At 40.8% G+C, this 21,886-nt stretch overlaps 2 protein-coding genes across 3 annotated transcripts in view; one reads left to right on the forward strand and one right to left on the reverse strand.

Annotated features, from left to right (window-relative positions):
* Nucleotides 1-537: 537 nt before the first annotated feature.
* On the reverse strand, nt 538-3,997 carry dkk3a (dickkopf WNT signaling pathway inhibitor 3a). Its single transcript, XM_054620714.1, has 7 exons — nt 3,788-3,997; nt 3,462-3,581; nt 3,316-3,375; nt 2,164-2,256; nt 992-1,136; nt 738-894; nt 538-625 (listed from the first exon to the last, which is right to left on the reverse strand). Exons 1-7 carry the CDS (start codon nt 3,980-3,982, stop codon nt 538-540), a joined length of 858 nt encoding a protein of 285 aa, XP_054476689.1. The 5' UTR covers nt 3,983-3,997.
* Nucleotides 3,998-4,940: 943 nt separating this feature from the next.
* mical2a (microtubule associated monooxygenase, calponin and LIM domain containing 2a) overlaps nt 4,941-21,886 on the forward strand; it is a 31,212-nt gene continuing 14,266 nt past the window's right edge. Inside the window, exons 1-7 of one of the 2 annotated variants that reach the window (XM_054608452.1) lie at nt 4,941-5,241; nt 13,178-13,547; nt 17,921-18,128; nt 18,384-18,500; nt 19,675-19,776; nt 21,150-21,305; nt 21,458-21,558. In XM_054608452.1, the coding sequence (XP_054464427.1) occupies nt 13,287-13,547; nt 17,921-18,128; nt 18,384-18,500; nt 19,675-19,776; nt 21,150-21,305; nt 21,458-21,558 (945 nt within the window). In that variant the 5' untranslated portion in view covers nt 4,941-5,241; nt 13,178-13,286. The remainder of the gene's footprint in view (nt 5,242-13,177; nt 13,548-17,920; nt 18,129-18,383; nt 18,501-19,674; nt 19,777-21,149; nt 21,306-21,457; nt 21,559-21,886) is intronic. The other variant, XM_054608444.1, reaches the window with a different exon arrangement.

Here is a 21,886-nt window from a genome sequence, read left to right on the forward strand (position 1 = left end):
TTCATATGTTAACAGAATTCTTTGAAGCATGATTGTATATCTTGTTTCTTTTTCTTCCTGGTGCATAGTTAATGCAGTTGGAATGCAAACTGGGTGGTCACTTTGTTCTATTTCCGTCTTACTTTATAAGGGTGATGAACAGTGTTGTATCAGCTGATCTATGTGATACAGTTGACATGACAAGTTTGAACAGTGAGTAGTCAACAGATATTTAGTGTGTTACGGTTAATTGTATGGCTGGGATTAGCATTAGGTAAGGGTTAGAGATGCAGCAACTAGTATCATAGTGCCGTTTAGTATCAACACAGGACTTTGCATATATAGTGTTTCCACTATATTGCAAACTACATTTATTTCTAAATTTTTACTTCAGGTCTCAATACACCAAATAAACTATATTCACATTATTTTTTCATGCTATGTAGCTTTACCTCTTTGGATTAAGCTGGCAAACAGAAAGTGCTATCGCTCTTTGCAACAAAACTATGGAGTAAGTGTTGTTGTTTACAAGGCAATGTGAATGAAATCAAGCTCCGCCTAGATGATATAGTCTATCTCTGAGTATAGACTGTCTGTCAGGTCCTCTTCACTCGAGTCCTCTCCTTTAAGGCACATGGACCCTCGCCTGTCAAATATCAGAGTACAGCAGTTTAGTATCGGGGATGAGAGTTAGTGAGTCATTTTGCTTTTCATTTAACAGAATCATCATGCTTTACTCTCAAATGTACTGCACTCACCCCAGGTGCTGGCAGTGAAGATCTACTGCACAGGGGCAATGTTTCCTAGGTCCCTCGTCCTGAATGTCCCAGGACAACAGCTGCAACAGGTGGTTGGAGGCCCCAAAGCAGCGCTCACGCTCAATGGGCTTGGCCGAGCAGACAGGGAAGAGCAGGGCTGAACACACAAAGAAAACACACAGATATATTTTTGCGAGGGAATATAGAGAATCCTTTTGCAACAGCATACACTGGCTCCGTGTGTTGTACTGTACCTTTATGGAAAAGACAGCAGAGGTCTTGGCTGCAGTCAGTCTGGTGTTGACATGTGCTGCCAGCCTCTCCTTTTGTTGCATTTAGACTGCACTGACCCCAAACACACAGCTGTTCACCACAGCACTCATTATCCTTAGTGCAGGTCTGAAAGAATTAAAAAAAAATGTTTTAATATCTTTTACCTTTGAATAAAAAACATGTCAGCAAACAGACAAAGTTTCAGTAGATATCTTTCATCTATAGCAGAGTATTTTTGGGACTTGTCGCACTAATGAGAACATGGTCCTTCATTTTAAAAAGGCTGAAACTCACTAGAGCATTAATGACATCAATTGTTCTCTAAGCGTTGCGTCTACTGATGTTATTTTTGGGGGGTTAAATATAAATGAGATCAGCGGGTCAACTGGTCTCTGATAGCGGCGAGACAAGTTCCTGTTCCTGCACACCCTCTATGAATTGTTAATGTGATGATATGGGCAAAGGTGTTCTGGTTATTTCCATGCAGAGTTTTCCAGCGCAGTGCTTTTGACGAGATACAGACGCTGTCCTCTGCGTATTTATTATCTGTGTATGCTGTTCCCCTTGTTTGGCAGACTGCCAGTATCTTCATCCCTTTGGATTGCTTTTGACTCTGCCAGACAGAGACCAGTTCATCCAATGAAGACACTACAGAATCAGCAGCAATAACAGAGTCTTAAATAAAACCAATGGGTGAGTCTCTAGAGGAAAGGCTCTCATTACTAATGTTCGTTTGGTTCTGGATGTCCTTTGAGAGAGATAGAAGGAGCTGTGGGGAAAGATGGGCTCTTATTTAACCTTGACACACGCTGTTCTTTCATGTGAAGCTCATAGGACAGAGTGTTCACAAACAAAACACTCCGGTTACACTTGTGGACACACTGCAATGCAGGCGAAGTGATACCCCAGCTGACCGGAAGATACAGTGTGTGTGTGTGTGTGTGTGTGTGTGTGTGTGTGTGTGTGTGTGTGTGTGTGTGTGTGTGTGTGTGTGTGTGTGTGTGTGTGTGTGTGTGTGTGTGTGTGTGTGTGTGTGTGTGTGTGTGTGTGTGTGTGTGTGTGTGTGTGTATTTGAAAGCAACAGTGCATTATAGATAAAACCGACCAAAATAGTGCAGGTGATCCATATAAAAGGGGACTCGGGTTACCTCACCATATCGATTGCTTTGCAAGGCAGACACTTGGAGTTGTGCGTGTCATAAAGGCAATAACTTCCCTTCACACAGTCCCCGTCACTGGTGCATCCCTAAAGACAAGAAAGAGGAAGGATCACATCTAACTCCATGGTTGGGTCAACAAAATCTGGTTATCATGAAAAAAAACCGACATTGTTTATGTGTTCTGATGGTCTACTTACACATAGAAACAACGTGGGTTTTTTTTTACAAAAAAATGCCCATCAATTATGTTAGTCTTAGAAATGTCTGGCCACCCCATATGCACATCATGTGACCTTTAAACCCCAAGGTAAAAAAAAAAACGATTTCACACATATTCATGTCAAAGTATTTTTACCCAATGTTGAAAATGAAGAACTAAATAAATTAAAGTTTAAGATTGCATATGCATCTTTGCAGCTAATTAGGCATAACAAACCTGCCACATATTTATGGAGGAGGCATCTCCTCCAGTTTTATTTCTACCTATTGTAACTGGGACGGACTCTTGGACCAGAGAAACCATGTAAACAGTCATTTACCACTCATATCTCTCTTTAATGTATCTAACAGGACACCATTCAATGGACTCTTTTCTGCCAATATACAAAAAAAATAAGAAAATGAAGGTAAATGTTTTATCGGATGTGTTTTACACAATCTAAGCCATATAAGAGACATTATCAGAGAAAGTTGCTCTTTGATTTGGGCTTTTATAAAACTAAATTGTGAATAACAATGTTCTAAGTTCTAAGTTTCATCCTGAAAGTGTATTCCAGTTACAAGCAGCAAAAGCACACTTCATCACTTATTTATCAACAACATTGTACAGTCATCATTTTTGATAAATCAGCTGCATTCAGCATTTTTTCAACTTTGATTTCATACATAGTGCAGCCCAAAAATGATTAGAGATTAATGGAAATGTGAAGGCACCATACACACATGGTACAATTCATTAGCAGACATTATGCAGAGTCAGTGGATGGGATGCTGCTGCCAGACGTTATGCAATCTTAAGGCCTTTTCAAGTTGATCATTTTCAAACTGAGCAGTCAAAGGTCATGAAAAGAACAAGAGTTCTGCTTCAAGAGGGACTTTTTTTCTGGGATATATTAAATATCATAATGTAAACAGAATGAACTTACATGATCGATATTGTTCCCCAGGTCACTAGAGTGGACAGATGTGGTAACGTTGTTGGTCTCCTGTGTGAAGGTGGGACATCTGTTAAGATTCATTCACAAAGTGAAACAAACACTTACTCAGTTTTGTTTACTTTTCATAAACTCACCGGTTCTACTGAGCTGTTGACATATTCATTGTCAATAACTTTATCAGAGGCGGTTTCATTGTGATGACTTGGAGGAAGGTCATTGGGATGAGGGCTGAGACTGACACTCTGGTTGTTCCTCTGGAAGAATTGGATAGATAAGAGTCACTCCCATATTCTGGCTCCTTCCACTGCTGCCTCTGAGCTTTTTACATTTCTCACCAGAGATGTAACTATTTTAGTCAAATTAAACGACTATCACAGTACCAGCAAACAACGAAAGCTTGTTTTCTGAAGTGAGCAGTAAAATAATGCTATATCATGCAAAAGGCTCGATTTCTGCCTACTTGATGAAACGCATCCTCGGGCTTCTGCTGCGGATCCTCTGGCAGTTGCTCCACTTCTACAAAGCTGTCCGGCTCCGTTTGTCCCTGGGCGGAATTGTCCACGAGGATGTGATGGAAGTCTGAGTCCACTATCTCAGGGAGGATGCCACTGCAGACTGTTGTGAGAGCCAAAACTAGCAGGGCGACCCGCATCATGTTGCTGCTGCTGCTGCTGCTGCTGAGGCTGAGGCTGCTGCTGCACTGTGAGGGTGTGGCGGTGATGCTGAGAAACACAAACAGCGACACCACAGCTGATCCGTCTCATCACCTCAAAACATGTTCAACTCCATAACACAATCTCCTAAACAGGTATAAACTTGCATAAGCTGGCTTTAAAGATAATGAATTGAGCTTCAGGCTACATAACTCAAAATTGGGATGCCCAATACTAATTGTGGACAGTTTTCGTGGGAACAACTTTCAGGCAAAGACATAGTGCGCATGAACTATGTCGCAGGTTATTGTTATTAAATTGGGGTGCTGATTCATTTCCCCATGTCGTGAGCACCCATGTGAGCACCATAGTAGTCCCATTGTATTTTAAATGGGGCAGAAAGGTTTTTTTTTTGTTTGGTTTTTTTAAATGAGAGAAAATGAAACAACAACAATTGGCACGACAACTTCAGGTAAGTGTGAAAATACTATCCATATTTAGGGGGGGTGGAGTGATCCATTTAACCAGACATGTAGTTTCACAATCTGACCACAAGATGGCGTAATTTTATTTAATGTAAATATATCCGGGCCACGGACTACTTTGTACACGCTGTGTCTGTTCATCGGTCTGGTCCATGTGCTGCGTAGACTGTAGTTTCTGCTGACACGCTGTAAAATGCATAATGTGTTGACTGACTGCGGTGCGGGGACGTATGGCGCCCAGGTGGTCACTACTACACACCTGAACAAAAAGCCAGTGTAGGCTTTGTATCAGAATAAAGTTCTCCTCTTGTTATTCTCATTTTTATTTTTTTTTGGAGCTTTATCAGTTAAGCTTTTGCACATTCCCCTTAAAATAACCTTTTCTTATCTTCAGAATGAAATGATTTCGCATAAGCTTATATTTATATCCAGTTTCTTAAGAGTTGCAGTCTGACCACATTCGCTTCAACCCCCATGAACCCAACCTCACAAGTCATTTATTCCTGTGGGAGGATCTCGCAGGCTATCAGCAGACTGCGGGTGGTCGCTAAAGTAGTGAACTTTGTCTTTGGCATGACACATCATGGATCCTCTGGACTGAACAGCAGCCTGCCTGCTTTGGGATGTGTCCGACTTTGCAGCCCCGCCTTTAAACACTGGACGCAGCTGCACAGAGAAACTGCTGCCTGTCAGCCTGACTGAGGAGCGACTAACTTCACACCAAATCACTGGAGAGAAGAAGAAGAAGAAGAGTTTGGATTGGTTTGAGATATGAGGTTAGTTTCTTTTTCTTTTTACACTTTGTAGTTTTACGCGTTTCCTAATCGAGTGGGTGGCGTGAGACTGAGACACCTGACAGAAGTGCCGGTATATATATGGTCTGTATTACAGTAGTAAAGTTTGACAAGGGCTCGAGTACAACATCCAGGCGAGGTTGTATTAAAAGTTATCACACATCATCCAAGTAGCCTACGGGTCACTGTATAAGTACTAATTAGGGCATTGGCATTTGGCTGTAATCAAGGTGTCATTGTCTCAGGTGTGTTTTTGTTTTATGAACACGTGCTACATCTCGTGTTTTATTGTGATATTGTGAACGTTGTGTGAGAGGATCTGAGAGGCATCTGGGTTTTGCCTCTGCTCCCTCTTAACAAAATGGTTATCTCCACTTGCACAACCTGTGTTTTTGTTATGCTGAAGTTTATGCCAGAAAACACCCTTTGGGCATAAATCACATTTGAGTGACTGCATAACTTCTTTTTTTAACTTGCCTGCAGGCAGAAACTCATTCAAAACTGGACTTAAAACTTTTATTTTTGTTCAAAGACAGTAGAAAAGTAGAACCAGGTACATCCAGGTTACAATCATCCCTCTTTTTTTTTTTTTTTTTCTGTTTTGTAATCCCACCATTAACTTTAAGCAGTCTGTCATGAAGGTACAAATGAATGAACTCTGCCCCGACTTTTTTTTAAAAATTCTCTTCAGCCTTTCTCCAGTCTGACTCCACCTGCTCAGCAGCTTCCAGGTTGTAAATAGCCGGCTGCCTTTCTTTGGAATGTTATGACAAACTGCATTATAAAAGAAAGGTGTGGTGTTGACAGGCTGTTCTGTCTGTTACTGAATGAAGCTCCGTGAGTGACAGAAATCTTTAATGTTTTCTAGACTGACTGCAGGTTAACATACCTTTTTGATAAAGACCGGATTCCTGTTCAAGCAAGATAAAACGGCCAGATTCAAATCTGGAGCAATGAGCAAAAAAAGCTTCTCCCTCTTCCACATTTCAACATACTGCATGAGCAATCAGTCTGGTATGATTCATGTGTCTTGCGAGATGACGTATGATTTGTTCAGCAACATTTTAAGGAGGGTCAAACGAGTCATACAAACAGTGGTAGTTCCCCTTCCCACTGCTTTGTGAGCAATCATTTCCTGTGTACGTCTACGACTGTTGAAACCACAGCATACCTTCTCCATCATAAACAAGATCCAATCTTCATTGCAGTCACTTTGCCAGTGAAGGTGTTAACATCTTAACAATGTTCTAAAATATAGTATCTGGCCAAGACACTGATGGTCCATGTGAATTATGCTCCCGGTGGTTAACAACCTCATTGCTCATAAACATTCAACAGCAACAACATTATTCTTCTCTTGCTGGAATTTCCCTCTCGGTAAACCTTTTTTCAGTCATGCATTTGCGATGATATAAATATATGGAAAGACACCGTACACAGGGTATTGCTCAATAGGATAAGTAATCCCCTGGCGAATGCTTCATGAAACACTCTTGTGTTTTTGCCAAATAGCTGCAATATTAATGCTATGAACATGCTCAATGATAACAGAATCATGTTCTCCTGCTTTTAACAAATACAGTCACATTAGAGCCGAGAGAACATATAAACATCTGGAGATCACAACTGTATAATGTCCTGGACTTCACTGTAACACAGTGAGAAACCAGTTTAATAAACTACCTCTCATTGACAATGACATGCAAAGTAGTTTTCTTCTAATTATCTTTGACATTTATACAAACTTCCACATTTTTCAAACAGTCCTTTGACTGTTGGCAAAATATCAGAGAAAAAACAACTCTTAGCATGATAGGCTTCAACACAGCTTCAGTAGCCCACACCTGTATATTCCAGTTCAAGCCTTTAATTTTTAGTTTGTAATTACCAGCTTTACTGAAGTTTAAGATTGGAGATAAAACAGCTTTACGGAGAGTCCCTCCTATCATGCAGCCAAGCGAAGGCCTGCATTATGAAGATGCTTACCAAAAACCTAACAATGACGTTTACAACCTCGTCTTTTACATATCATGACTATAGATAAGTCACCAAATCATTTCAGACACTCAGTCCTGCAAGATTGACACACAATTGTGTGTTATGTATGCAAGACTCACCTGTAGGATCTTTAGTGGTTTAATGTTTGCTTTAGTCTTTGAACTGCTCTTATTGTCACATTATGATACAATGGTTTCAGCTTCTTGCATACAGGTAAACCTATAATTAATACTAACAAATGTGGGACATTATTTAGATACTAAACATTTTAGTTTTAGAGACAGCACAAATACACTTTAGTTAAAGAGATACATATATAAGTTCAGAGATCAAACAATCAAATTGATAAATCAATGATTGTAAGCCCTAGTGATTGAATGAATCCGGAAATAAATCGGTAATAAATATATGTGAGGACGTCATGCTGTCGATGAAAACAATGTAACTTTGTTTCACGCAGCCCGATAAACTAACTGTGTGGAAGCTTGTGCTCATTATTGGCAGGGAGGTGTTGTAAACTCTCTCCTTCCTCTCTGCAATATGTTTCCTTCCTTGTTCCACAGCATTTAAAAAAACGGACTCATGCGTCCAGTCATCAGCCACACAACAGAGATATAGGAACTCCCAGAGATGGTGGGGCATGTTTTGTTCTTTGTAGCCTGCTTGGCATGATTTCTGCTTCATTAAAGCTGTTGCCACATTTATTTATATATATATATATATATATATATATATATATATATATATATGAGGAGACATTTAACAACTAAACCAACAGCCCGTTTAAAAATGCAGCCACTGAAGGAGGCACAAGGAGACTTTGCTGTGGTAAACTCACCACAGGATATCATTAACCCATTCCATCTGGTCAGGGACAGCAGCACACTGAAAAAAGGCTTTAGACATATCTAAGTCATGCTTTAAAATCACAGAGGTGGAATTTTACAGAGGCGGCTCTCCTCTGAGCTTTGATCTGGACAGGAAACCAGACGCACTCCACAGGAAGAGTTTGGATGGGAGGCGTCTGAGGGAGCTCGCACTCAGAGCTTTTTGAAATGTAAAATAAGGCTTGTGTCTCTTTTTCTCAGTGCATCGCCATGATTCAGTTTGACTACCAAAACACTCCTGGTGTTGCAGAAAGTCAATAGAGTACAATGTTTTATTTAGTTTTGTGAGAAGCCTCAGTCTGTGTGGCTACCAGCCAGGCCCTGCTTGTTTAACACCGGTGAACCCTTGACTGGTATTGATTTGAACTTTGAACATTTTTGTTTTCATCAGAGGTCGGCTTGTTTACAGGGTCTAGTCCTGTTGATATCTTTTCATGTCATGTGCTGTTTTCTCCTGCAACATGATGCTTGTCTATTCTGAGCCTGGCTCTACCGATTGTTGGCTTATCATATTTGCTATTCCTGCTCGGCAGTAATACCGCCGTCTAAACATATGATCTTTGACCCCCCCAGTCAGTTTGCAGCCTGTCTTCGCTTTGTGGTTTATATTCACTACATTTTTGGCTCTTAAGAGGATCCACGTTCACTATTTTAAGTTCTGATGTCTAAGTGAATCTGTTTTCTTGGCCATTTGTCATTATATTAGAACATGGGACACACACACTGTAAATGATAACACATCCACTAGACTAATTAAAGCACACCAGAATGTGAAGTTAGGGTCAGAATAATAGTCCAAGTGAATTGTTTGTGTCAGTAGCTGAGCAGGCACTAGTCTGTGCTCAGTGTGTCCAGATAAATCATTCTCCAAAGGAGCCATGTGGTGAACACACCTCGTGGGCCAGACGGGCCTGCAGACAGCAGCCCTGAAGCTTCACAAGCCGGCTGCCTGTTTCTGTAAATCAACAGGGTTTTTCTCTTCTGAAGTTGACTGGCATTTGCTTCATTATGCCAGTGTGTCTACCTTGTTTGTGACAGATCTTGTTTTGTCTTGGCACTGCTGCCTGAACACGCAGCCACATTTCAGAGGGCTGAGATAGTAGTGTGGAGCTCTGGGGCCTGGTGGAGGGCAGAGCCTGCGGGCTGAAGTCTACATGAGTTCACTGTTTTCTGAGGCACACTGCCCGCTTATCGGGCCCACAGAGGGTTCCTTCCTGGTTTTCTTCAGTCCAGTCAGTAATTACTGTCGCTGGCTGGCTGCACTACAGTATGTGCGTTTCCCAGCACTCCCAATGTTTTCCTTGTGTTGTCAGCTTCCTTATTGTATCCTGATAGCCTGAAGCTACGTGCTCTGCAAAAACAAATGAAGACATTGCGTCACTGGTCCGTCACTTGGTTCAGTGTCTTTACAGCTTTGTCATTGTCAGAGTCACACTGCATGTTTTAAATAGGACTGGCTTTGTAGGTTGCTTAGGCAACCGCATGGTCAGTTTTGGGGTTGGTCATATACTGTATGTGTAAATGTATAAAATTAATTATTTTGGGTAGAGAATGCTGATAAGCTATAGTGAATTGTTAGCAAATCCAATGAAAAGACCCAAAACAATGATAAATTGATCTTACTAACAAGTATTACTTGTGTAGCCAAAGCCTTTTATTCCTCTATACCATAGACCGTGGTAAAACAAGTTCTAGTTTATTTTGAGTCCCTCAAACACTGTCCTGTGTTCTAAATAATCACAAGTTAACCACTTGTGTATTACTACGCTGCTAAATATAGTCCCCAACAAATGTGCTATTTACTTCTGTTTGAGTAATTTTGGCTAAAAAACTACATTACCCATCTGTTTTATGAAATACCTTTAGCTTTTCTTTTTGCCATCCAGGTGTAACAGGTACATTTTTCCCATTCCTAACATTCCCTTCTATCATACTGAGACTGATAACTTTCTTTGTGTCTCAGACACACAGTCGTGCTTTCCTTCATATACACTTGATCGGGAGTCAATCCTATAGATTTGTCCAACACAGAGTAGAAGACACTTTTCTCTTTGGGCAATGTGCGATAGTACAGTTAAGTAATTACATGAGTAATGGTGAAATGATACATAAATCAAGAGGTAGAAGTGCGTAAACAGTAAAATACAACCAAATGTATCATTGTATACATTCCTCACTGCTTACAAAGATATAAATCACTGCCTTTCACTTTCTCTATTAGCTGCAGTCGATTTCACTCAATCAGATCATTTTATAAACGGACAAGAAACTTAAAACCTGCTCGCTATTAAACTCTGATCCTCTTAAGCATTATATGGGTCGGTTGTGATAGTGTGTGTGTGTGTGCGTGTGCGTGCGTGCGTGTGTGCGCGTGTGTGTGTATTCTTTCCGCTTTGTCTGTCATTAGTTGTATTTTTACAGCCGTTCTGTGGGTTGGTTCTGTCTGCCCACAAGTGACTTTCCATTCTGTCAGACTGAGATGGTGAAGTCATTGGACTCTGTCTGAGACAATGCCGTTTGAGTGTTGAGCATTGACTCGGCTATGAAGACAGTAAGTGGTACCTTTTTCATTAGTCCTCACAGACTCGTACAGCAGATGGTTCCAATAGTTGGGCTTTTTTTACCTCTTTACTGGGACTGAAACGTGAAAGCATAAGTGCAGTCAACATGTCTTTATTTAAACTTTCCACTAAATTATTGAACACTGGCCAAATTTAGAAAACTCTAATAACAAGTTTTCTTTTGAAGCACAAAACATTTAATCCTTTTTTTTTTTTTTAAGCCAGAAATGTACATCTCACTACTACGAAATAATTATAAACTCAACTGTCAATGAAATGACTCCACAGCGGTGTTTAGAAGATATTACATAGGCCCCAAACGCTCCACATACCACATGCTAGAATACACAGCAATTTTCCCATCACAGTCTGCTGCCATGCATGAAAGATTAAAGCACCTTTATCATATATCATGCCTGTCTCAGTCAACGCTCGTCACTCATTGACAATCAGAGTGAAAAAACTATGGAGGTGGTCGTGTGACTATCGGGCTGGTGGAGCCAGTGAGAGGGCTGGCAGAGTGTTGGACTCATGCTGATGGAGCAGTTCAGGGCTCTCCTATGCACGTGGCAAAGGAATGTCAGCTCCCAGAGTTTGAGGCTGAATGTCTGCTGTGAAAGGCCTCTTGGGTCCACAATATCTACCACCAGGACACAGGGGCTTTTGGAAGCTACAAAGGTGTATCAAGCAGGCTGGAGGTCACCTGGGTGTAGAGTATTTCTACAGGCTGGATGTTCTTTTCTTTGCCTGAATCTTTCTCTGAAAACAGGATGCAAACACACAGCCAAACAGGATATCGTGCAAATGAATATGCTAATTTTGGCTTGGGTACAAACACTGTTGCCATAGGAGCAACATTCAAAATCTCACCGCATTCAAATCACAGTCAAACATGTTGCGACCCAAGACTGAAGGGTCAGCGAATGTTGGAACTCGCTTTGCATTGCGTTGGTGTTTATTGTCTGTGGCTATGGCTCTCTGTGACCAGTTTCGTGGTACAGTCACACTACCACCTGAGGCCCTCGGGTGGGGACAGTAATAGTGGATTACTGTGGGGGGTCTGTTCGAGTCCTGTTAGCCTGACCTCTCCTCTAACCATGCCCATCCTGCTCCATGGGAAATTAAAATATCAAAGGCAGACTTAACCCAAAACTCACAGAAGCTGTGGTCTCCACCCAAGTGAGCACACACATGCTTAATGCAGAACATTTCCACGTTTTGCTTTGATGTTGAGTTCTGGCAGAGATTTTTCGGGCATGGTTCTCAAAATGCTTGATGGTTGATTGGAGGAAAGAGAAACTGCATTGTATTTAATTCAGTTCAGCGCTATTCTGACACAAGCGTTTGTTTTAGTAACGGGGCCTTTCCCACACAGGCTCATATGTAAGCATGCTAAATGTCAATGCCTCAGTAGAAGGTGGACTATTTAGCATGCACACCCAATCTAAGCCAATCAACCTGCATTAGGGTGGGTTTGCATTACCATTGGTTTCCTCTCTTTTTACAGCTGAAAACATTGTCTGGTTTTCAGCTGGAATGAAAAATACCTCAAGACAAATACTTTTCCGCTCTACTCATCCATGGTCAGTGCTGCACACCAGGAATGAAAGGTTTGCATTCTTTGCAGGTTGCAATAATGAGGAAACCTCTTTTTACCCATGTTGAGGCAGCATATACTGTAGAAATGTTATTTAAATATAACTTTTCACTCCATGGATCAATGAAATTAGCCTTCACGCAATTAAGAAAGTTTTTACTCGCATATTGAGGACTTATTGATTAAATATATATATATGCCAACAATCCCAGACTCTACTCAAAACAAACACAGCGGAAGCTCATCCAAAAAATGCTACAGTTTTAGCAAGGTCCTGGTATCGTGTAACAATACAGTATAATGTTGACTATTTTTTCATGATGGATACCTCATGTTGAACTTTGAATCATCATCATCATCATATCATTGAACCCTGAAGCTGTTGAAAAGTTTGGTTCTCTGTTTAACCAATAAGTAGCATCAAAAACCACAAACAACTTATTTTTTATAGGCCACAGGGTTATGCTTCTATAAAGTACAAGTCGTGAATATGCTTGACAGCTGTCTGACTACAACACACTGGCTCATTGTACTTTCTTTCTTGAGTTTCTCCCCTGTAGTTATGTCACAGCCTTGTCTCTGTTCGAAATGTTATCTTATCATTGTGACTTAGATATCGACTCTAAATGAGGACTTGTGCTGAGCGCCCTCTTGACAATTTGGTAATGTAAGTTGAGTCATGGAGAAGATGAAATACAGCTGTGTTGGTGACAGTCTAATCTATAAACCATTTAAATGAAATAATCCAATGAAACGTGTCCATTTTATCCAGCTAATAATAGAATATGGAAAAAAAAATCAGTTGCCAAAAGCCATCTGTGAGAAACTTTCTGCCATTAGATGACATCAGACTGTTATGCATCTTGCCTCCACAGACTGGGCATGACGGTGTGGGCCAAGCTGAGGGTGTGACCACATCTGGCAGAGACAGCTGAAGTAAGCAGGAGCCTCGGCACATTATACCATCTACTGCAGCGGGGAAAGATGGGAGAGACAGAGGAGGAGAGGGATTATGTGGGGAAGCTGTTTGAGGTCTTTGTTCAGGCATCGACCTGTAAGGGAGCCCTTCAGGCCTTCAACGTCCTCTGTAGGCGGCTGGACATCGACCCTGCGGACAATGACACCTTCTACAGCAGTCTGAAGGCGAAGGTCACCTCCTGGAAGGCCAAAGCACTATGGAGTAAACTAGACAAGAGGACGTCCCACAAGGAGTACAAGAAAGGCCAAGCCTGTGTGGGCACCAAGGTACATTTAATCATATATTTGAATCAACGCAAAGATATTTACCAGTCATAGGCTAAACATGAAGGTGATGAATTTACAGATAGAAAGATTTCTTTAATGTAGCATCTTACATGCTTTGCACAATAGATGCATGTAAATGTATATTTTTGTTAATACTGGCCATTTCGCAAAGTACAATTTTTTTCATTTTATTGATTTCCTACTTTCCAGGCAGGCATTTTTTTCTTTGTGGTTTGTTAGTATTTTCAACATGGTCTTATAAAGGTGATTTGTTTCAATTAACATGGACAAAATGTGTTTTGTCAAAGTTTAGTTATTTTGGTTTGGGAACGCATCCTTTTTAAAAAAGTCTTCTTTGTGGTGTATTCAAGGACCCTCCACTTTTCCAGACTTTGCAGTCGACTGCCAAACAGCAAACCTTAAAAGGAAGAAACATTGCACATCATTATTATTTTATTGATAAATATACTTTAGCTTGCAAATGCAGCCAACTCTCAAATCTTGACTATTGGATATATCTTTTAGTTTTTAGCTACGGTAGCAGAGTTTTCACTGCAGTAACATCTCAATGATAAAGCTGACTAAAATGTCTTCGAGTTCATTTTTATTATCTGCTAAAAAGTAAAAATGTGTTTCATTCTTTGAAAGCAACACAGACAGCTCAGCTAAAACACGTACAGCCCTTTTTAAAGCCTGAAATCATGGTATGTGTGTCCTAAAAAGGTCTAAAATATAATAAGGTTTTGTTCATAGATCATTAAAGTTGATGTTTCATGATTTAAGAAGTTTCTTAGTGACCTCAACTCAAGTGGCCTTTTTTTTGTTTTAAACAATCAGCACTCTCTCCTTTTAAAGTACACCACAGAGTGCAATACATATAGTATATATAACCTCTACCTGCCTAGACACAGACCATCAACTGCAGTAACACTCACTCTCTCACTGAAACAGCTCCCAACATACAGGACAGGAAATTAAAGAGATATACATTGCTTTGCACTCTTTCTGTCCCTCTCAGACAGGTGCTACATGACAAAGCTGCACAGAATGAAAAACAAACATCATGTTACATTATAACAAAGAGAAACGCATCACAGAACCATCAGCGTACCGACCATATACACAAACAGCCAATCACATTCAGAGCGCAAATTACAGACAAAAGACAAATTATTTAAACACAAGTTAGAAGTGAGCTATTGAGGACCTCACCTTTTTTAATTTGAATTATGAAAAGACAGCTGCATTTGGGACAAAGAAGCGGTGTCGTGGTGGTGGTTGTGGGCGGGCACTTGGCTGTAAAGGTGATGAGGGAAAGTAGGAAAACCTGGAGGAGTGTGATTACCTTTCAGGCATCAGCTGCCTCCAGCTTGTTTTATTACCAGAGAAACAGACAGCATCACTCAGCAACTATGATTATTTGGCCCCAGCTGTTCTGAGGGTGTGCTCTGCTCTTTATAGGCTCTTGTAATTAAAGTGTGTTTTAAAAAGCTTAAATGTGAGCTCACTTTTACAGGTTGTCTAAGCCAACACCAAAATAGGAAGAAAGAAGGTAAACGTTTGAAGAAAGTGTGACTCTCCTAAACTTCTGAGCCAAAAGTTTTACATCAGATTTTTTAATTCTGACAATTCACAGGATTGTGTTATAAAATGAAAAGTGGTACTCTAGTACTGCTTTAATGGCAGCAAAGTAGCAGACCAAATGTGCACTAACAGAACATTATTAAAACTCTAATTCACTTTTTGTGAATTAATGAGATTGCCTTTTTCTTCTTTGCTTATTCATTTCCACACACATACAGCACATGTGCAGTATAAAGTCCGTTTTAATAACTCAGTGGACCGACATTCTGCTACTACTTGATAACTTTCTCCTCTCCTTGGGAGAATCACAGGGTGACGACTCACGGTTTTATTGCAACTCGGCTCTTTTACAGTGACAGATGTGATATCACTCGGCGCCTCGCCTGCATATTCCCTCTGTAGCAGCAATCTTTAAAGGATGTGATGTCATCCGTGTTTTATTGCCTGACACAGCTGGCACACGACTCATAACCGCAGTGCGTTTGATTCCTCATAGAGTTCCACTGTGCACAAAGAAATTGCATCATTTTTATAATGTGATGTTGTGAATATCTCTCAGCATAGTTAATCAGAGCTCTGTGAGACGATGCCCTTTTAACCCTGAGACTGTCACACATCTTGATTCAACAGAAAAAGTGTATTCAAGTCAAATTTAAAATTTAATTTAAAGGGAAGACAACTTTGACCTCAATCGGCTCCATGTTGAGCCCCGATTCAGTTTGCTGTACAGTACAAAGATGCTAGATATTGTCACGCTTTGTCACACAGGCTTTGCAGTCATCGAGTTCACACTTGTGTTGTAAGTTTGCGACAATCCTGTTTGGGTGCCTTGTAGAACTGAAATGGTTACGTCAGATTTTTTAGTTCTGAATTTAATTGAATAATCATTTACAAAATATTTCATGCACCATGCCTCTCAAATGTGAATATTTGCAGATTTTCTTTGTTAAATATGTAAGTAAACTAAATATTCATGGGCTTTTGACTGTTGGTCAAACAAAGATTAATTGAAAAACAAAAACATTGTTTAGTTGCAGCTTTAGTGTCCTAACATTTAAATCAAGATGCTTTGTTGGTTAAAGAGCTCCTTGTATTAGCTACACTGTCAGCTGAGATGAATCGGTAAACCGTGATACTCTGACTGACAGATAGGGTCCATTAATAAGGCAGGGGACAAATGTGAGCAGGGCGAGGTGGAGCTGGGATGAGAGTGAGGTCACGAGTGGGAAGTTGAAAGGAAGCTGGTGTGTCCTGATTCAACAGATGTGGAGCAAGTTGTCAGGAAAAGAGCCTCATATCTGGAATAATATATCAGTGGAAACGAGCTAAAACAAACAGCCTGCTACCGCTAATTGCTGATAGGCAGATGAAAACAGTTTAGATAGAAATGTGGTCAATGTGAACGTACATCTGAATAAACAGTTAGTACTGTGCACATAAATTACATTTTCAGCATCCTTCCATTTCTCTCTCTGTAAATAATATACTTACTCACCTTTTTGTAGAGGAAAAAAAAAAATGGCCAGCAGGCAGGCTTGTCCAGGCAGCTCTTCCACCACCTGTGTCTGTTTCATCCTGATAACCTCAGGCAACACATGATGACACCCTGTGCTCCTCATCACCCACATCCCACTGTGAAGCCGCCACAGAGGTTAACCACACACCCACAGAGGGAGAATATGGAGTGACTAAAGCCTCTATCATCTTGTTTTTGGTACAGGAGCAGAGAGCCATTTAGGGTATGATTTGGGATTTTGGTCAGCTCTCTCTGGGTACCCTGTCACTGATTGTCTCACAGAACTGATATGGACGGGTGGCACCCTCATCGCACTATCCTCACTTTGTGTTATCCTGTTGGTGGACACACAGGATGGCAGGAATTGAGTCATCCTGTTCAAAAATGCTGTAAACCCCTGTGTGCATGCTGGTGAGATTATTTAGAGGTCGAGCAGAGTGGAAGCTCTTTGTGCTGTTGGATTAAAGTCTCTCAATGAAAGGTGAAAGAAAAGGCATTTTCAGCAGTAATTTGGGGAGGCTATTGAGACAGGAGACCGTCCTTGTTGTTGAGCACAGCAGGGGCAACCTTCAGAAGTGGTTTGGTTCTGGATTAAATGTCACAAGAATAAAGACACAAACATCTCCTCTCCACACAATTCTCTATAATGCCTCTTGACATGTTTAGAGGGAAAGAAGATGGAGTTTTCCAGCACACATGCGTCACCCCCTTTCATCTATCATTTAAGGGGATGATGTCATGTTCGAGCTACACATTCTCAGACAGGCGGCGTAACCTCAACCAACTGACTTCATGCATTTTTCTTCACAAATAACACCTTAGATATATAAAGGTTGTTATAATGGTTTTGGTTGATGTTCCTCCTCTTTGGCAATTTCCTGATAAAAGTGCAGCTTCAGGCTCGAGTAAACTCTCTTTGTGTTTTACTAACAATCACTGCACACACATGGAGGCCTGGAGAAGTCATCTTAAGGCTGCGATGATCCTCAAGAGTCGTTGTCCCTCTCCTGCTGAAGTGTCCCTGAGTGAGACACTTAGCCTCTAAATGCTCCGGTCGTGCAGTAAAGTGCTGCTTCCTGTCATGATCTTTGTAGATGTTAAAATGCTCCCTCCTATGTTAATAAACCAGCAAGACGTAAACCATTTTTCATCTCAGCCTCTCCTGCAGGAAAAGTCCCAGCTGTCTGTGATTATGGATCTCCTCACATTGTAGCTCATTTCTCTGTGCCCTGTGTAAGCAATGAGGTCAATTTGTCATTCTCTTTTATTTTAGTGCCTCATCATCGGAGGAGGCCCCTGTGGCCTGCGGACGGCCATTGAGCTGGCTTTGATGGGAGCCAAAGTGGTGGTGATCGAGAAGAGAGACTCCTTCTCCAGGAACAACGTGCTGCACCTTTGGCCCTACACCATTCATGACCTACGGGGCCTCGGGGCCAAAAAATTCTATGGCAAATTCTGCGCAGGGGCCATAGACCACATCAGTGAGTATCTGACTTTACAGAAACAAAGCATGCTGCCGTTTTTTGCTTTTCATGGTTACGTCCAGTGGACCATACATGGAGATGATTGATTGATTGATTCTAAAACCACTTTAGTAGAAGGAAATGGATGAAGAAAGAAAATGATATTTATATTTCTAGAAAATGACTTAAGTTTAAAAACTAAACAGGACATAAGGATTAAATAATGACATCTTGTATTTTAATGAAACACTGATGTGTGTCTGTGTCTAATAGGCATTCAGAAGCTGCAGCTGGTCCTACTGAAGATTGCTCTGATTGTTGCAGTGGAGTTTCACATCAATGTGGAGTTTGTGAAGCTGTTGGAACCTCCAGAGGATCAGGAAAATGAAGGTATCCGTCCACACGTCCAAACAATAGATCAACAGTGCTTTTATATTCACCCACTGACAATTGTTTTATGATCTGCAAGCTTTGGGAAGACGAGGAGATTTGAGCAGCTGGAAACGATAGAACTTGGGACGTGAAGTAGGATGAAGTTGAGATGTTAAATAATGTGTAAGGCTAGATGAAGACATCAGGCTGCATCTGTCAGTTTGTCAGTACTGTGTAGCTTACTGGACGATCCGTATTTACTCTCCCACTCTATTTTTGCGCTCTGCTTTAAGGCGGGTGAGGCAGCAAGGGACTTCTCAACCTTCAGTATTTAATTTCCTTGACAGCCACCAATAAACAAGAGACAAACATTGGCACTGATCTAGTTTTTCAGCATATTTAGATTAGGTTAGCATAGTTTAAGTATATTGTCTAACTTCCCTGTCAGTGCCTTCTGTATACAGCCCCGACCTATTACATTAATACCAATGAATAAAAGTTGTTCCCTTTTTTAAAGCAAAATGTAGCAGCAGTATCTTTTACTCTCGTGTCATGATGTTTTTCTGACATTCTGTACTTCACATTTGACTTTAGACTCTCAGCAAAAAAATAACTTAAATGCTGTTATCAGGTGTTGTCTCCTCAGCTGGAATAACTTTACATTGATAACAACAAGAGCCTTGCCTAAATTTAGACACCGACTTATCCCTCCTGTTCTGCAGTGACGGACTTAGCTGTGCCCTTGACATCATGGAATGCATTTTCCACATGGTGATATTACACAACACAATGCCAAGCCGTTACTGTGCTGGTCTCACACACTCCTGTGCCACCCACACTGCGATACTTCAAACAGCCAGTATTAAATCTGAAACAATGTTTTGTTTGTTAGTTAAGTTTGCACGCCAGAACCAGTTCGCTTTCATTAAGCATTCCTTCTTAATACATCACATGAAAGCAAAATCTTTCCGCATTTCACTTGCATCGTAGCAAAAAAATGGCATCAGTGTTAAAGTGTGCCATTATATTTTTTTTTCTCTACTGATAACTGTTGAAGCGTCCTCATGCAAAGTACCAATGTTTTATCAGTTGACATCCTGCGTGCAGGTTGTTCTGTGAACTACAACCTACAATAATCCTATGATTTATTTTATGTGCTTAATCTTTCTCGGTCTTTGTCTCCATCTCTCAGGGATTGGGTGGAGGGCTGCAATCCGACCTGCTGATCACCCCGTGGCTAACTTTGAGTTTGATGTCGTGGTGGGTGCTGACGGACGCAGGAATACTCTGGAAGGTGAGAAAGCTGCAAACAAAAAGGGGTGAACAGTAAAGATGCCTCAAGGATGAGCTTTACATTGCTCACTTAGTACGATTATAAAGTTAAGTTGAGGTGAATGTATATTTTCACACCAAAAACATTTAAAGCACATTGTTTGAGTCTACTGTCAAATCTCCAAAAACAAGGAGTTGATTTAATACTTTCTGGTGCTGTTAAATGTCAGGTAACAAACTGACACGATGCACATGTTATATAGTATATTTGAGTATATTTTAAGGGCTATCTATGTTCCATGTTCATGTGTTTGCATTGTTATAATCTCTGAAGCATCACTTGGAGCCAGAAAGCCTTTTTTTAGAGTTCACTTGACTCAGATGAAACCCAGCATACCACTTGTGCTGCGATATTCCTGTTGTGCAGCTATAAATGAAACCCACCTTTTGTAAACTTATACTTGTTTGAAGCCATTTATCTCTCCTCCTTGGAAAGGTTATTCATAAAACTCTGTACATAAATAGAACAGAGCTTGGGCTCGGTGCAGCAGCTGATGCATTCACGCTGGACTCTCTTCGACTCTCTTTGTCTCGGTTTCAGTCTCTCTCCTAAAAATGCTGTCATCTAACAACCAATTCGCATCAGATGCTTATTCCTAAAAAGGGCATTTTTGGGCAGACAAGCTGTTTAGCTCATTCTTCAATCATGATGAAGCTTGGGGGGAATGATTTTTCCCCGCAGTCAGCCTGCTGCTGAGCAGCGTTTGTGTCCTAGCTACGGTAACACAGAGTTAAATACAATCAGATCTGCACTGCAATTCCCTGAGAGGGGAAAAGCTCCTCCATGATTTTTCACAGTGACATCATGTAGGAGTTGTGCCATTTTACTTCTGCCCCGAAATAAGTACCTTCACTGTCTCATACATCACTTTGTAGTGAGCAACCAATGCATTTTCTTTTCAACACCGCACTTACAGCTTTTGATTAAGTGACATTATTCGAGTTCTTGCTGGTTTGAAAAGGTAATTTGAATTTCTATTTAATCTTCTAAATTCCTAACAAAATGAAAGACTGTGGTATGGTATGGATGTTTTACAAGTGGCCCTTTACTACACGTGTGGTTATGAAGGTTAATTAAGCAAATCCTTTTAACTTTGATCATAGCATTTAATTCCTGGTGTTTCTTACAATCCATGGCTTTTGTTCCCTCGGCTATATAAAGGCTCACCTTCAGCTGCCTATTATCCAGAAATAACTGCCTAGTAATTATGGTTTAAGGCTAGATTTCCTTCGGTTTTGACAGACAAGCAGAATGGACTGGTTTGCTTGGTCCCTTCTTTTTTTTCCCGTTTCTCTTTTTCAATCTTTATCTGACTTTGTCTCTTTCTCTCTCAGGTTTCAAAAGGAAGGAGTTCAGGGGGAAACTGGCGATCGCCATCACAGCCAACTTCATCAACAGGAACACCACTGCAGAGGCCAGAGTGGAAGAGATCAGCGGCGTGGCCTTCATCTTCAACCAGAAGTTCTTTCTTGACCTCAAAGAGGAGACAGGTGGGAGAGGAGCTCGGTCAAACTGCCTCACTGTTGTGTTAGCTGGCATGAAGAGGAATTTGATATTGATGGGTTTCCTATATAACAACTTGATGCCCCTTTGGTGCTTTGAAAGTTTTATGGTCATTCTCAAACCATTTCATTTATTGCAGGTATCGATCTGGAGAACATTGTGTACTACAGGGACAACACGCATTACTTTGTCATGACTGCCAAGAAACAGAGCCTGCTGGACAAGGGAGTCGTCATTAATGTAAGCAGAACATCTGTTCAGGGATCCATAGTGTCCTTTTTTCATAGTCGTATTTTTTTTTAACAGCTTATTTTTACGTAGTTTAGTTCATTTTATGATAATAACAACGAATAAATTATGCAATCAAATGCAACAGCCCTTCAACTCGCTAGGTTGGGAAACAAAAAGCATGGTAGCCAATGATTGCATTAGTTTTGATTGCATAGAACCTGATAATCAGACTTATTCTATTTGAATCTTTAAAATTGTTGATGTGGGCAGCACTTCAGTGGTCTACAACCAGGCTAGATGAACACATGAACACGAGTATTGTGCGCACAATCTGTAG

Source organism: Anoplopoma fimbria, chromosome 2 (genome assembly GCF_027596085.1).
Source record: "Anoplopoma fimbria isolate UVic2021 breed Golden Eagle Sablefish chromosome 2, Afim_UVic_2022, whole genome shotgun sequence".
Taxonomy (NCBI): domain Eukaryota; kingdom Metazoa; phylum Chordata; class Actinopteri; order Perciformes; family Anoplopomatidae; genus Anoplopoma; species Anoplopoma fimbria.

Excerpts from the sequence above, each read along its gene's own strand:
- dkk3a (XM_054620714.1), bottom strand. The coding sequence starts at position 3,982 with ATGATGCGGGTCGCCCTGCTAGTTTTGGCTCTCACAACAGTCTGCAGT. Across the intron at positions 1,137-2,163 it reads CTTGCAAAGCAATCGATATG|ACCTGCACTAAGGATAATGA; the intron begins GTGAGGTAACCC and ends TAATTCTTTCAG. Across the intron at positions 895-991 it reads CTGCTGTCTTTTCCATAAAG|CCCTGCTCTTCCCTGTCTGC; the intron begins GTACAGTACAAC and ends TTGTGTGTTCAG.